The following is a 12613-nucleotide window of genomic DNA, read 5'->3' as shown; positions in this document are numbered from 1 at the left end:
CTGAAACATTGTATAGTCTCCATTCGAGATGGAAATGGAAATATGCCTGAAGGAAGCATGTTCAGTTGATCTTTGTATCCATGGCAGGAAGGACGTACATGGCGACATAACGACAACACAATCGATGCTCCGCATCGGATTCAGGCAGCGTCACTAGACCGAGCTGGCCCAAGGTATATGTAGTTCAGCCTGGGACGTTTGGAAGGTGGAGACGGCTCGCGATCGGGTTTCGTGTCGTTTTCAACTTTGGTGCGATGCCCTTCTCCGGTGTAAAGGGAGAGGGTGTGGGAGTCGGTGTTTTTTTTAATTCCTGTGTCGATGACTTCACCATCAGAGTCGTCCGCCGGTCGCTTGAGCTTTGATGCAGAAGCAATGGGCGAAGGCGTGGGAGTGAGTGTTGGCGTGGCGGTCGATGCCTTTTCGTCGCAGAAAGATTTCAGAAGCTCGGCGAGAAGCTCATCATCAACGTTCTCCAGCGCTTCATCCACCTTTCTGGCAGCATTAAGCGTAATCTTCATCTTGCTCATCCTCGAGTCCAGCTCCTTGAGCTCCTGCCTGTATTCCAGGACGTTCGCTTTACTGGCTTCCAGTCGAGCTGAGAGCGCTTTGCGCTGTTGCTTCATCTTTGCAAGAGCGAGGTTGACTTGACGCACATTTGAAGTGGGATTGAATGGGGTCCCAGAGGACATGGTTGTCGCTGTGCAAAAGAGGTTGAAAGAGGGCTGAAGAAAATATTTTTTATAACGACGAAAGTGCATCCGCTTTTCCGGTTTTTTTTCCCCCCAACTCCGCTTCTGTACAAGTGGTCTCCGCCAGTGGCATGACTAGCAACGACCATCGCCTCTTTCCTAGTTTTTTTCCCACAAGTCAATTAGCTGCGCGATCCATTCCACTACCACTATGCATTATGAATTCTGCTTCTACCAAGCCAACATGCTCCTCGAGGAGAGGTTTTTAAGATACATGAGTCATTATCTTACTTCAGGCATCTTTGCTGGACGCTGGACGAGGGCGAACGTTCCTCCTCAGATTCAAGCGGAGGAAAATCAGTCTCTCCATCATCGTTCTCTTCAACCTACATCTACCGCATCAGCATCCACCCCACGCAGAAGGGACATACTCACCTGTTCATCATCTTCGAAATTCTCCTCCCTACCAGTTTCCTTGGCTCGAAAGATGCTGCTCGCTTTTTTATATTTGATGATCCCCTCCAGACCTTCATCTAAGCTCTTCAACTTCTCCTCGCACTGTTTCTTCCTGATGCTTTCCGTCTCGAAACGGTGCTTGCGCTTGCGCAGGCGTTTCTCGTCAGCCTCAATCTCGGCACTTTCGAGTTCGAGGCGTGAGGCAAGCGCTTCGTTCTGCTGCAAGAGCTCGGCGCGGAATCGCTCAATCCGGCGAGGCTGGCAATTGATGTTAGCAATTAATAGGTTGGAACAGATCCAAGGGAAAAGGCTAACCGTAGGCATGCGCTTGAGAAAGTCACGACTGATCTTGGCACCATGGGCAGTGCGATTATCGGGAGAGACGTCAGCTGCCGACTGAGGATCATACCGCCCGACATGCATGAGAAGAACGCAGAATACTTGGACGAACGAACAAACTCACCGGGTTGCCCTCGTCCTTCGATGCGCCGATGCTATTGACCTGCGTGGTATTGTTAGCCTGGGAGTTTGACAGTGAAGCTAAAGGAGAGGATGCAGACAAGTCGCTGGTATTTGAAGCAGGAGGGGGACAGTGCATGCGATTCATTCTCTCCTTTTGTTGATCAGGCGCTGCTGCGGGAAGGGGAAACAACACGAATCAGATAAAGTTCCACGGCTGCAGCGGTGACAGCCCTGACCCTGGCGACCCTCTGCTGGAAAGAAAGTCGTTCACGAGCTTCGGCGCGGCTGATCGAAGGGCGACTGTTGCTTCGATTATCAACGGGGGGTTCCTGTCGCCAAGATAACATGGGATGAGTCATTGCGTGGCAGAACGTCGGTGGGAGGAACATACAGAAGGCTGAGACATCGTACGTTGTCAGATGAGTTATGATGAAATAGGTTATTGTTCGGGACATGGTTTGTGGTGAACGGATTAGGGACACGGGTTAGATATGGTCGGAGAAGAAAGGGGGGGCGCAGCCTTTACAGAAAGGCTTTTATATGTGAATATACGCCGAGTGGCAGCGGCGCAGAAGCATGGGCGGAGCCAATCATGAGTGGACTGGGAGGATGATGGTCGCGATGGACAAGGCGGAAATGCGGAAGAGAAAAAAAATGCTCAGTGGGGCATCACGGGCAGGGATATTTAGGATGTACTCACTGAATGATTGACCTTTAGGCTACATATTCATGTTCAATGTCCGGATTTGTGCACGAGTAGACTTGGACTTGGAGACACGATTCTACAGCGGTCTTGTACATAGTCACCAGCAGAGCGCCACCAGATCATTCCGTGCACAAAAAGAACTCCACAGATAATGGATTGGTACATTTTGCTCTTCATTCAACTCAAAAAATCCCGAAGGAGGCATGAATTTTGCCTCAGGCTCCTCGACTAGCTCTAAGGGCAAAGCGAGACGTTTGGTTGGAGGCATGGTTCCAGGGGTCCGCATACATGACACTTCTGACGCAAGTGGATGGGGTTGCACATTAGCGCGCTCAGAGACAGACATATGCGTGAATCTCTGTCAGTGAATTTAAGGTATTCTGACACGCGTTGTAGAATGACCGTCTGTAGTAAAAGCTCAAGCACGTTTCCTGCCCTTTATAGGCGGGATCAAAGTACTGTTTTGGTATGTTGTGCGCGTGTTTGATGGACCCTTATGGCCGAAGCGATTGCTCTGCCGCTCTGATATCCCCACCACACACGGCGCTGTCAGCACCGCACACTCTCTTGTCAATCTCTCTCTTCTCTTCTTGCTTGCTTTATTGCTGTCTACATTCTACTTCTCTTGTTCTTTCTCTGTCAACACAATACCATTTGACTAAAAGGACTAAACATGTCCTACAATCCCCCGGATCACCCCAACGCACTACGACCGGGTCCATCCCCTCCTCGCCAGCGCGAGCGGGTCGACTCATCATCAACATTCTTCGGAGCTTCAGGAGGCCGTACCTCCACCGACTACCTACGTTCTCCAGATCTTACGACTCCCACATTCTCTCCCTCGACTCCCGGAGCGGGGTACAACAGGCAAAGTTTCTTCGTACAACCTGAGCGGGAAGAGCCTGTGCGATGGGGAGGTGACGAAGAGGAGAAGGGGTACTCAGGGTCACTGCGGAAGGGCACACCTTTTGGAGACGAAGAGGCAGAGGGAGATGCAGACGTTTTTGCTGATTTCAACAATATGGGGAAGAGGTTGGTCCCGATAGGTGATGCAGGCACTGGGTACGTTTGCTTGTCCCTTTCGCTGGAACACATCGACTCAGTAGGTTGTGATCTGCTTGATATAGAAGGCCACCAGGTGCCGCTTCCCCGCGCGCGCAATATGGTAACTCATCGTCTTTCGTCCCTCCCTCATCTGCCCTCTTGCCCGGTGCACATGACGGTGGACCTATGGAATACGTCACCGTCCCAACTCTTGGTCCCGACTGGGGTGCCGAGGAGCTGAGAGAAATGTCCCGCAAGGGGAGGAGGGAGACCATCGCCGCGGCACGAGTCAAGAGGTGGCGCGCCTGGATTCGGGACGAGGAGGGCATCTTCGGCAAGTGGGGGAGGAGGAAGAGTCTTGTCTGGGGCGCGTTCGCGATGTGCTGCATGTATGCGCTTCTTTCATACTCTCATGTTCTGGGGCGTATGCTGACACGGTCTGCGATGAACAGAGTTGGTATCCTCCTCGCCGTTCTCCTTCCTCGTGTACCCGACATTCAACTGTACGGTACAACCCCCTTCACCTCCCAAGCGAGCGACAACACCACCACCGCCTTCTTCCGCATCCCGGCAAACTTCACTTTCCAAGCCGACATAGCTCTCCAAATCGACACGTCCTCGCAAGTTGCCCTCCCGCTTCAGATGGGCAGCATGTGGGCCATAGTATGGGATACGGACACGAACGTGGCGGTAGGCACCGGGAGCTTGAGCTCGTTCTCCGCGCCTGCAAAGCAGTATACGCCGGTGTCTATGCCTTTGGTATTCGAATATGCAGCGGTGAATGCGAGCGATCCCACTTGTACGTCCTCGTCCGTCACACACCTTTCTCATTCTGCTCCTTCTCCTCAGCACCACTTACATTACTCTTGTCAGGGGCCGCATTCCGCAACGCCTGTGGGTACATCTGGAGTGGTACCACGCGCCCAGGGCTCAACCTCCGTATTCAACTCTTCATGAAGATAGTCGGCCTTGTGCCGTCCTACCAGAGCGCAGTGTCGTTGAGCAATGTGCCGTGTCCTATCATACTGCCGCAGGATGCGCCTTAAACGGTAAACCTATGTGGATTCCATGTTGTTGGAACGGACGGACTTGAGTTTTTCTCACGGATGGTACGATAACGGACTTCTTCTCTCTTCTTAGCATTCCTTGCAATTATCAATAGCACCGCAATCTATCCTATTCTTGTTCTTTGGAGTTCTCGCTTCTGGATCTGTGATGCATGTGCGCATCGCTCGCGAAACACCTCACTGGCATACACATCATCAAACAACTGTGGTTCAGCATCCATATCTCTCCCACCTCGCATGTCTGTCATTGATGGAACATGTCATGTCGAGGAAAATAGTAGATAATGGTCACAAACAACAGGATAGGGTAATGCAAATCCAAAAGAAATTCCCCCCTGCTCCGTTAACTCGTGCTCCAATGGAAGAGACGCGTGCTTCCCACTATGTGCACCATCCATCCCTCGCTTCTGCTCACGAACTCGAAGCCTTGGGCGCTCCTTGGCTCCCGCGGTGCCTGTACTTCTCAAGCCAAGGATGCACGAGCACCTCAGACAAAGGCATCCTCTTTGGGGGTTCGTATTGTAGGAGCTGTGCATAACCTCAGTTCCACCATGGCTTTTAAGATCAAACCAACTCACCCTGCTGATGAAATCCTTCGCCTCGGGGCTCACGTAAGTCGGGAAGCTATATCTGACCTCCTTGATACGCCTGTAGGTCGCCTGCTGGTCCGGCTCTTCAAAAGGAGGCTTGCCGCACAAGAACTCGTAAGAGAGGACGCCCAGAGCCCACAGATCTACTTTCTCATCATGCTGTTTATGCTCTACCATCTCCGGAGGGAGGTAGTCACAGGTACCGCATATGGTTGTACGGCGATTTGACGGAGCATGTACGGACCACCCAAAGTCGGCGATCTTGAGTTCACCATTCAACCCAAGAAGCAGGTTCTCAGGCTTGATGTCTCGATGGATGACATGCTTGGCGTGAAGGTAAGAGAGGGCATCGGCCATTTGGGCGATATACTGAAGTAAGTGATAAGCACGTAGCACAGCAGAGCAGACAATGAGCATACCCGAGCTGATCGCCGCTCGGTAAATCGACCGGCTCTGCTGAGGGGTCTATAGAGTTCCCCTTTGCCCGCGAACTCAAGCATCAAGAAGATACGATTTGCATCATGGAAATACCCGTAAAGCCGGAGTACGTTTGGATGCCTGGTGGAGTCTGAGCAACTATTCGTTGACAACAAGTAAGTTGTGCGCACCGGAGATTCTGCTGAATTTCAATCTCCCTCCTAATCTGCTTCTCAACCCTGCCTTGAATGATCTCGTCTTTGTAGAGGGTCTTGAGTGCGAGCACGAACTTCGGTTCTTCCTTCGTTCGGACCATGTACACTCGGCCAAACTTACCCTTTCCAAGTGGGCGACCGATCTCAAAGTCGGAGAGATGCCACTCTTTCAGTGGTCGTTGAGCATTAGTGATGTATGTGTTGTCGGTTAGCGGGTTGACGGGCATGTGGTGGGAAGAGCTGAGAGCGAGGTCGTTCGTATACGGCCCTGGAGGAGGCGCTGGATGCGCGATCGCATCTGTTTCAAGAGTACCATCATAGGTTCCAATGTCCATGTCCGACTTGTGAGAGCTCTGAGAAGATTGAGAGGAGGTTTCGATGTTTTGAGATGATGCTGGGGTGACTGCTGGAAGCTGAGTCGGGGTAGGTGGTGTCGACTTTGCGCCTGCAGGCTTCGACTGCGCATGTTGAGCATCCTTGCTAGGTACAAACTTGTTCTCATCTCTTATGCCCATTGCCATCTTCATCAAATGGCTGCGGTTTGCTTGCTGTGCTGAGGAGGGTAGGGTGGCACTCGCCGTGCCATTGAACTTGCTCATGAGCTTTGTAACCTTGGTACCCTGCCCTTGGTTCGAAGATGAGGCTGGCAGTGTTGGTGATGTGCGCGCAGAAATCTCAAGTTGAGCGACGCGATCAATAACTGAGTTGAGCGCCTCTACCGAAGCCATGGTGGTACAGAGGAGGGTGAGATAAAGAGAAGTGTTGGATAGGGTTGAATGGGATGTCGACGCGTCTGTCACGTGAACGTTGATTTTACTTTTGCACAGCCGCTCCCTTTAAAAACTCCAGTACTTCGGGTTAAGCTGCACTCCGTCAACCCCATCTTGCAGATATGACATGAATTATAGATCGAAGTGAGCATTAACATTCACTCATTACTCCCAAAGGATGTTGAGTCTCCTCCAGCCCCGAAGCGGCTTCTCTGACGGCTCAGGGTTATCCTTCGCAATTTGCAGGAAATGCTTGATCGGCATCTCCTCCAACGAAACCATCTTCGTGCCCCTCGTGAACTTGTAACCGAAGTACAACACGAAGATAAGGGGAATGTTGAAGTAGCTCGAAATGAACGTCTCCGTCGACCACTTCCCCGTCATGAACACCGAATATCCTGCCGTCAACAAGATGATTCCGAAAGATATGCAGCCGATCCAGGCGGCGTAAGGTTGGAATGGACCCTTCCAAGGCAGTTCGTTTCGATCGATACCTTGCGCTTTGCAACCATAATAAAAGCGGAGATAGACTGCACAGATGATGATCCAATGCACAAGCGCCGCAGAGGATACCAGGTCTTGGAACCACTGGAAAACCGTTGATGCCGAGGTGTTCAAAGTCATGAACCCCAAGCACAGGAAGAGGCCGTAGAAGCAGACCGCGACCCACGGAACACCGAAGCGGTTCACACGCTTGAAGATGGATGGAGCATGTCCTTCAAGTGCAAGCCCATACAGATTTCGGGAGCCATTCAACATCCCACTGTTGCCAGCGGACCAGGCCGAGGTCAGCACAACGGCGTTGATAATATGCGGTACCACTTTGATTCCAGCGCGATTGGCAGCAATAACGAAGGGAGATTGCGCGGCGTTGCCCGTTGACTGAAGCAAGTTCGGATCATTTGAAGGGACAATCAAGGTTACGATGAAGATGGCCAGAACGTAGAATATGAGCACACGCCAGAAGATCCGTTTCGCGGCTTTAGGGATGTTGCGTCTCGGGTTGCGTGTCTCTGCTGCTGCATTCGGCACACTTTCAATACTGGAGTACGCGTATGCGGCATTGGAGAACGTTGTCCAGAAACCAAGGAACTGTCCGAGGGGACCTGGTACGCCCAAGTATTGCACGAAAGGGCCCGGGTTCTTCCAGTACTGAAATCCGTAACGATGATGGTCAGGTCCTCCGCCAAGGTCGATAACAAGTCCCTACCTAGGATGTCAGACGATCCCGACTACATCCATCGCACTTATACGTACCATGAGGATAAGGCCTAGAATCAGTAAGATCTTGAGGGTTGCGAAGCTGAATTCGAGTTCGCCATAGATGCGAACAAAAAAGAGGTTGGATGCGAGCAACAGAAGTCCTAGGATTGTGATCCAAACCCCGTTCGAGATACCATGAGACCAAAAATCAATGAGGACGGCCGCTGCTACGATCTTGGAATACAACTCGGTCAATCAAGTCGAACATGAAGTCAGTCAACGTACCTCAGCTGGAAGGCCGACGCAATTGGAGTATACCCCATTCCACCCTTGGGCAAAACTAAGTGCCGGGTCGAAAAAGAAGTGTGCATGGCGAATAATGGAGCCGGACAACGGCACGAGAGCCGACAACTCAGCCACAGAAAGGACAACGCAAGATACCAGCACGCCTGTCAATCCGTAACCCAGCAAAGCGCCGACTGGACCACCACGCGAGATTGCCTTGCCGGAGCCGAGGAAGAGGCCCTGTGGGATATACTGAGTTTCCCACCATCTAATAAACAGAGGAAGAGCATACAGTTCCAATGGTGCCGGCCAGTGCGATCATCTGTATGTGACGTTGCTCCAAACCCCGCTTGAGCTCCTTCTTTTCTTCGAAGTCGATGATGTCAATCTCCGGGTCTAGAATAGGCACAGCCCTCGCGGTGCCTGCCTGGTCGTCCGCCTTGTCTTCGTATGATGCCTTCTCAAGATCCATCTCAGTCCTCGACGACATGTCTGTGGAAGGGCAAGGGCGACTGGAGGAGGAGAAAAGCGAATGGCCTCTATCTTATGTGGAAATAACACCGTTGATCTTTATAGCGCCATGTTTGCACCATCCACGCGAAGTTATTCATCATTTGGAAGTCGTCTACTCCAGATAAGAAGTCCACGATAACGAAGTTGCCATATGGATTTCAGGCCCAGAAGTCCTAGTCACCAGATGGCGCTGTTCGCCAAGACTCTCAAGGAGCTACAGAAGTGTATGAACATATTCAAAAGCCGCAGAAGAAGGGATCGAGGGGAATATGTTGCTTACTTCGTTTGGTGAAATGGTATGAAAATGTTCCTGGGGTGCACCGGCAACTCAGCAGCCTTATCGTGATAACGCCCATTGCGATTCGTTCGACGCCTGTCGCAGCGACAAGAAACGTCAGAACCACCACAGGTAACATCTCCTTAAATAATCGAACCAACGTGCTGTGGCCTCCGAAATTTCCGTAAAATGAGAGTATTGATTGACAAGGAGGTTGTCTGTGTTTTGGTCGCCGATAACCCTGATAAGGATAGTCGCCTATGGGCAACTTGCGCGTGGGGCGAAACCGAACTTCTCTTAAAATAGACTTCTCAGGGCGCGTCATAGTGATTGCATTGCTCGCCATAGTGCGCATAGCGTGTTCTTCAAGTGTTCTCCAACCATCCGAGACTGCGTCGAGGATAAACATATATAACCAGAGTGCTTAAGAGTCTCGGTCACAAGTCAGCTGGGAAAAACTTCGTTGGGAAGGGCTCAGTCACGTACCTATCAATGGTTGGATACTTGCCTAGACATGGGCCCAATATTCCCTTGGGCATGTGGGATAGTGGGAAGTACGGCAAGTGCCTTCCAAATGGGGTGACTTATCTCCGGTCTCCAAGAACAAACCGTCCTCCACGTCCGCCACAAGATCAAGAATGATATCTGTCTGTGGTCATCAGAAGAACCTGCTAAATGCACCGTGCGTCGGATCACTAGTTTTCTAGTATGCAGCTAGATCTGAAGTAAGAACAGTTGTAAGTTCCCGGATCTGAAGGGGTAGATACAAAGACGAGACAAGTTCATTGAGCATCGGGCAGCTTTTTCTCACAGGCATGATCGGGTTGACACTAGCTTTGTGGGCGTTTGGGCATCCTCCTCATGGACGGGAATACGGTAAAAGCGGTGCTCAACATTCAATTGAACAGTATTGTATCACATATATCAAGTACACCGGAACAGCCTCGTTAACTCGGGTTTGTTCAGCGTTTTTGCAAGAATAGTTGGCATTTTGTTGGGAAAACTTTCACTGTTGTAACGGTCGAAAAGCGTCACCAGGGTAAACGCCCGAGTGCGCACAGGTGATCTCGATTTCTGATTGTGCTCTTCGTTACTGACTAAAAGAAGCTACTCTTCAACAGGAATGTCAGAGGGATCAAAAAATAAATCTCGGTGACAGGGACTGTCTTATGGAGCTTTGATCGCGGCACGCCTCTGGCCGGCGAGACAGGAACAAAGGGTATGATCGGGTTAGAGTTACGGGACAAAGGCTGATAGACAGGTCAGAACTTAAGGTGCAGTTGTCCGGACAACAAGTATAGTCTGTTGCAAATGCTAAGCTATTTCAGATCGCATGATGAGTGAGGTCCGGAGGAACTCACCCGCGTATGACTCCTATCAGATTCAACGATCGGGTGATCTTGTCCTCCGATGGACCGGTGCCTTTCTCCGTGCATTCGTAAGACCGCTTGCGCTTCCGACCTGAAGCCCCATATTACTGAGTTGGGAACTTGTTAGCTCGGTCTTCCTTGTGGTGCTACGCGCTTCGTTAGCTCCATTGTAGAGGATAGCCTCAGGAATATTTCAGCTCCGATCCTCATGCGGGGAGCGTTCGGTTTCCGATCTTGGCAGTGTTGACTAGCTCACGCGTAAGCACAGCGTGTGCAATGGGTGTGAATGACGGCCGCAGCTTCCACAATGCTCCGATCTGCTGATCTCTGTGTGGTCTAAATCTTTCTAGAAGCACTTGGCAAAATATTACCGCGTATCGCCACCGAGCATCCGCAAACCCGCAGGCAGAAAAAGCAGGGTGGAGGGTATTGATAATATCAATGGGTCGGACATTGTCTTGTGCAACAGCAGCGCCACAATGGCAATATTCCGCCAGGACGCTGAAAAGCGGCGAAACAGTTGATGGTTCGGGGTCCTCCAGTTCATCAAAAGTCACGTCATCTTCAGGTCACTATCAATGCTTTTTCCGCTTCCCACGTTGCTGGGTCTCGGGCGTAGAAGCCGAACGCAGCTTCGACGCATGCAAAAGCAACGCGGTTTACGCGTGTTCGCTTCTCGCATGACGCGCCCCGGCGATGCCGGTGATTGCGTGACCGCGGACATTGTACATATTGAACCCTCTCTCCCAGACATCTCACCAATTGAAAAGACTTCCTTATCCGGCCTTCGAACATACTTATACTGTACAGCCTAGAAATACATTACATAGCAGTCCGCGGTGATCATCAAGGAAAATTACCGATCAATTGTACACCAAATCATCTCACATCCCGGTTATCGACCATTTGCCAAACACGCCATACTCGCCCTCCTGCTTCTAGAGAGATCAATAAGGGCAGCGCAGACAATGCATACCAAGCTACTGCTCCGGCAGTAGACGCCATCCAGCTAGTCGCCGGCTTGATGTCATCAGGGGATGCTTTTGGAGTGGTGGCCACTGATACAGGGGGAGCTTGACGCACGGGGAGAATGGATAGACCACGTTTCAAGGCGGTAGATGATGATAGAGAAGCGGCCACATGAGAGAGGAATGTCGTGAGTGCACGCTCCGACCGTTGCTTGGTCACCTCATCGACTGAGACACGTTCCACAAGGAGCGGTGCTTCTTTCCCGTCGAAGAATAAGGAGCCACCCTCCTCTCCCTTTAGCAACCGTAATGTTGCTCCGTCGAGCATCAGCAGAGTTCGAAGCAAAGCCTCCCAAAACGTTTCCTTCAACGGCTCGACGCCTTCCATCTGTTTCCGACGTGCGAGATACGCCTCGGCTTCTGCACGCGATAACGTAGAGGTTGAGATGTTTCGAGAACGCGCGCGGACACGTCGCCAATGTTCGGAATCGATACTCATTTCCAAAGTATCTGTCCCCGACGGCTGCGAATCGGAACCAGACAGGAAGGTGAATGAAGAGGGAAATGAAGGAGACACCCAGTCGGTCTCATTTCCAAGGCGAGAAGAGGAGTTGACAGACCATTGCCACACCTCATCATGCGGCTCCGCCGAGGGTTGGCTTTGGCTTTGACGCCGGGGCGCCATAGCCAACGTACCCACGTCTTGCCATGACGTGAGCGAGCCCGACGCAGCAGAATCGCGTGACACAAGTACGGGTTCGCTGCTGCCAGGGGAGCGCGCCGCGAGAGAATCAAGCAACGATGAATTCAATGAGTACCGAGAGGACTCTGCCGTCGGAGAGAGGTGTCCAGGCGACGCCTGTGTGACGTTGAATGCACCATCGCCTGAAAGTAACGGCCATTTTGGTGCAGGTAAGAACTCAGAGGTATAAAGCACCACAAAGGACTCGCCATTGTGCCCCGGTAACGACAGTACAGGCTCAAACACTGCAGGACTATCATCGATACGATCGTCTCGAAAGAGGTTGCTTGGGGCTTCCAGCCACAGCTCGTCGGTGCGCGGGTATCTCCCATGCTCTTGATCATAATATCTGGAAGCCATATGGGCAGTATGAGGAGATATTGAAGAAGCGTAACAAGGGATAGTTTATCGGCGGTGATTATAGATGCAAGTATAGAGGAACACAAGGGAGACTTGACCTGATTTCAGCATGATACAACGGAGACAAAAGCGCAGTCAGTGGTCCCGAGGAGGCACCGCCCCCTGGTTACTGTTTTCTCATCTTTTGGGCCTTCCTTCGAACCTCTCGAAGGGCAAAAGGGCTGTCTACGATGTATAAAGCTTCTCTCCTAAGAAGACTGCCACTTCAGCTGCAGCTGCGCGAATGATTGACGCCCGGCGTCCTGGATGATCCGGCACAGTACCGTGAGAGCGGGCGGGCACCCTCGATGGACTGCGGTTGGGTGGAACACGAGAGTGTTTGACCGTCGTACGTCTTGGTGCTTCGATCCAATCACGCCAACCGCATTGTTGGCCAGAAAAACAGCCAGTAAGCAGGTTGCCTATCTCCTGGGGGACCC

The 12613-nt window shown here is 51.6% G+C and overlaps 6 protein-coding genes across 6 annotated transcripts; 1 reads left to right on the top strand and 5 right to left on the bottom strand.

Annotated features, from left to right (window-relative positions):
* Nucleotides 1–140: 140 nt before the first annotated feature.
* On the bottom strand, nucleotides 141–689 carry DACRYDRAFT_14992 (uncharacterized protein; the record flags this gene model as incomplete). The annotated part of the gene is made up of 1 exon (XM_040771064.1): nucleotides 141–689. The coding sequence occupies one exon, from the start codon at nucleotides 687–689 to the stop codon at nucleotides 141–143; it is 549 nt and encodes a 182-aa protein (XP_040629951.1).
* A 287-nt stretch (nucleotides 690–976) lies between these two features.
* On the bottom strand, nucleotides 977–2013 carry DACRYDRAFT_106234 (uncharacterized protein; the record flags this gene model as incomplete). Its single annotated transcript, XM_040768227.1, has 5 exons — nucleotides 977–1075; nucleotides 1125–1403; nucleotides 1461–1541; nucleotides 1609–1647; nucleotides 1999–2013. 5 exons carry the CDS (start codon nucleotides 2011–2013, stop codon nucleotides 977–979), a joined length of 513 nt encoding a protein of 170 aa, XP_040629950.1.
* A 1009-nt stretch (nucleotides 2014–3022) lies between these two features.
* Nucleotides 3023–4525, top strand: DACRYDRAFT_21396 (uncharacterized protein). Its single transcript, XM_040772377.1, has 4 exons — nucleotides 3023–3375; nucleotides 3441–3746; nucleotides 3810–4156; nucleotides 4231–4525. Exons 1-4 carry the CDS (start codon nucleotides 3335–3337, stop codon nucleotides 4401–4403), a joined length of 867 nt encoding a protein of 288 aa, XP_040629949.1. The 5' UTR covers nucleotides 3023–3334; the 3' UTR covers nucleotides 4404–4525.
* Nucleotides 4526–4835: 310 nt separating this feature from the next.
* On the bottom strand, nucleotides 4836–5873 carry DACRYDRAFT_50216 (kinase-like protein; the record flags this gene model as incomplete). The annotated part of the gene is made up of 4 exons (XM_040774979.1): nucleotides 4836–4952; nucleotides 5003–5383; nucleotides 5434–5572; nucleotides 5623–5873. 4 exons carry the CDS (start codon nucleotides 5871–5873, stop codon nucleotides 4836–4838), a joined length of 888 nt encoding a protein of 295 aa, XP_040629948.1.
* A 708-nt stretch (nucleotides 5874–6581) lies between these two features.
* Nucleotides 6582–8376, bottom strand: DACRYDRAFT_50562 (uncharacterized protein; the record flags this gene model as incomplete). The annotated part of the gene is made up of 4 exons (XM_040774994.1): nucleotides 6582–7622; nucleotides 7674–7853; nucleotides 7905–8144; nucleotides 8197–8376. 4 exons carry the CDS (start codon nucleotides 8374–8376, stop codon nucleotides 6582–6584), a joined length of 1641 nt encoding a protein of 546 aa, XP_040629947.1.
* A 2672-nt stretch (nucleotides 8377–11048) lies between these two features.
* Nucleotides 11049–12169, bottom strand: DACRYDRAFT_115324 (uncharacterized protein; the record flags this gene model as incomplete). The annotated part of the gene is made up of 2 exons (XM_040769980.1): nucleotides 11984–12169; nucleotides 11049–11917 (listed from the first exon to the last, which is right to left on the bottom strand). Coding segments are annotated over exons 1-2 (1020 nt in total), but the record flags the coding sequence as incomplete, so codon positions are not given.
* Nucleotides 12170–12613: the final 444 nt, after the last annotated feature.

Source organism: Dacryopinax primogenitus (genome assembly GCF_000292625.1).
Source record: "Dacryopinax primogenitus strain DJM-731 SS1 chromosome Unknown DACRYscaffold_6, whole genome shotgun sequence".
Taxonomy (NCBI): Eukaryota; Fungi; Basidiomycota; class Dacrymycetes; order Dacrymycetales; family Dacrymycetaceae; genus Dacryopinax; species Dacryopinax primogenitus.
Note: the sequence above shows the minus strand (reverse complement) of the source record. Positions and strands in the feature narration are given on the sequence as shown.

Coding starts and splice junctions, on each gene's coding strand:
- DACRYDRAFT_21396 (XM_040772377.1), top strand. CDS start 3,335: ATGGGGAAGAGGTTGGTCCCGATAGGTGATGCAGGCACTGG. Junction 3,376..3,440: donor ATAGGTGATGCAGGCACTGG/GTACGTTTGCTT, acceptor TGCTTGATATAG/AAGGCCACCAGGTGCCGCTT. Junction 4,157..4,230: donor GAATGCGAGCGATCCCACTT/GTACGTCCTCGT, acceptor TACTCTTGTCAG/GGGCCGCATTCCGCAACGCC.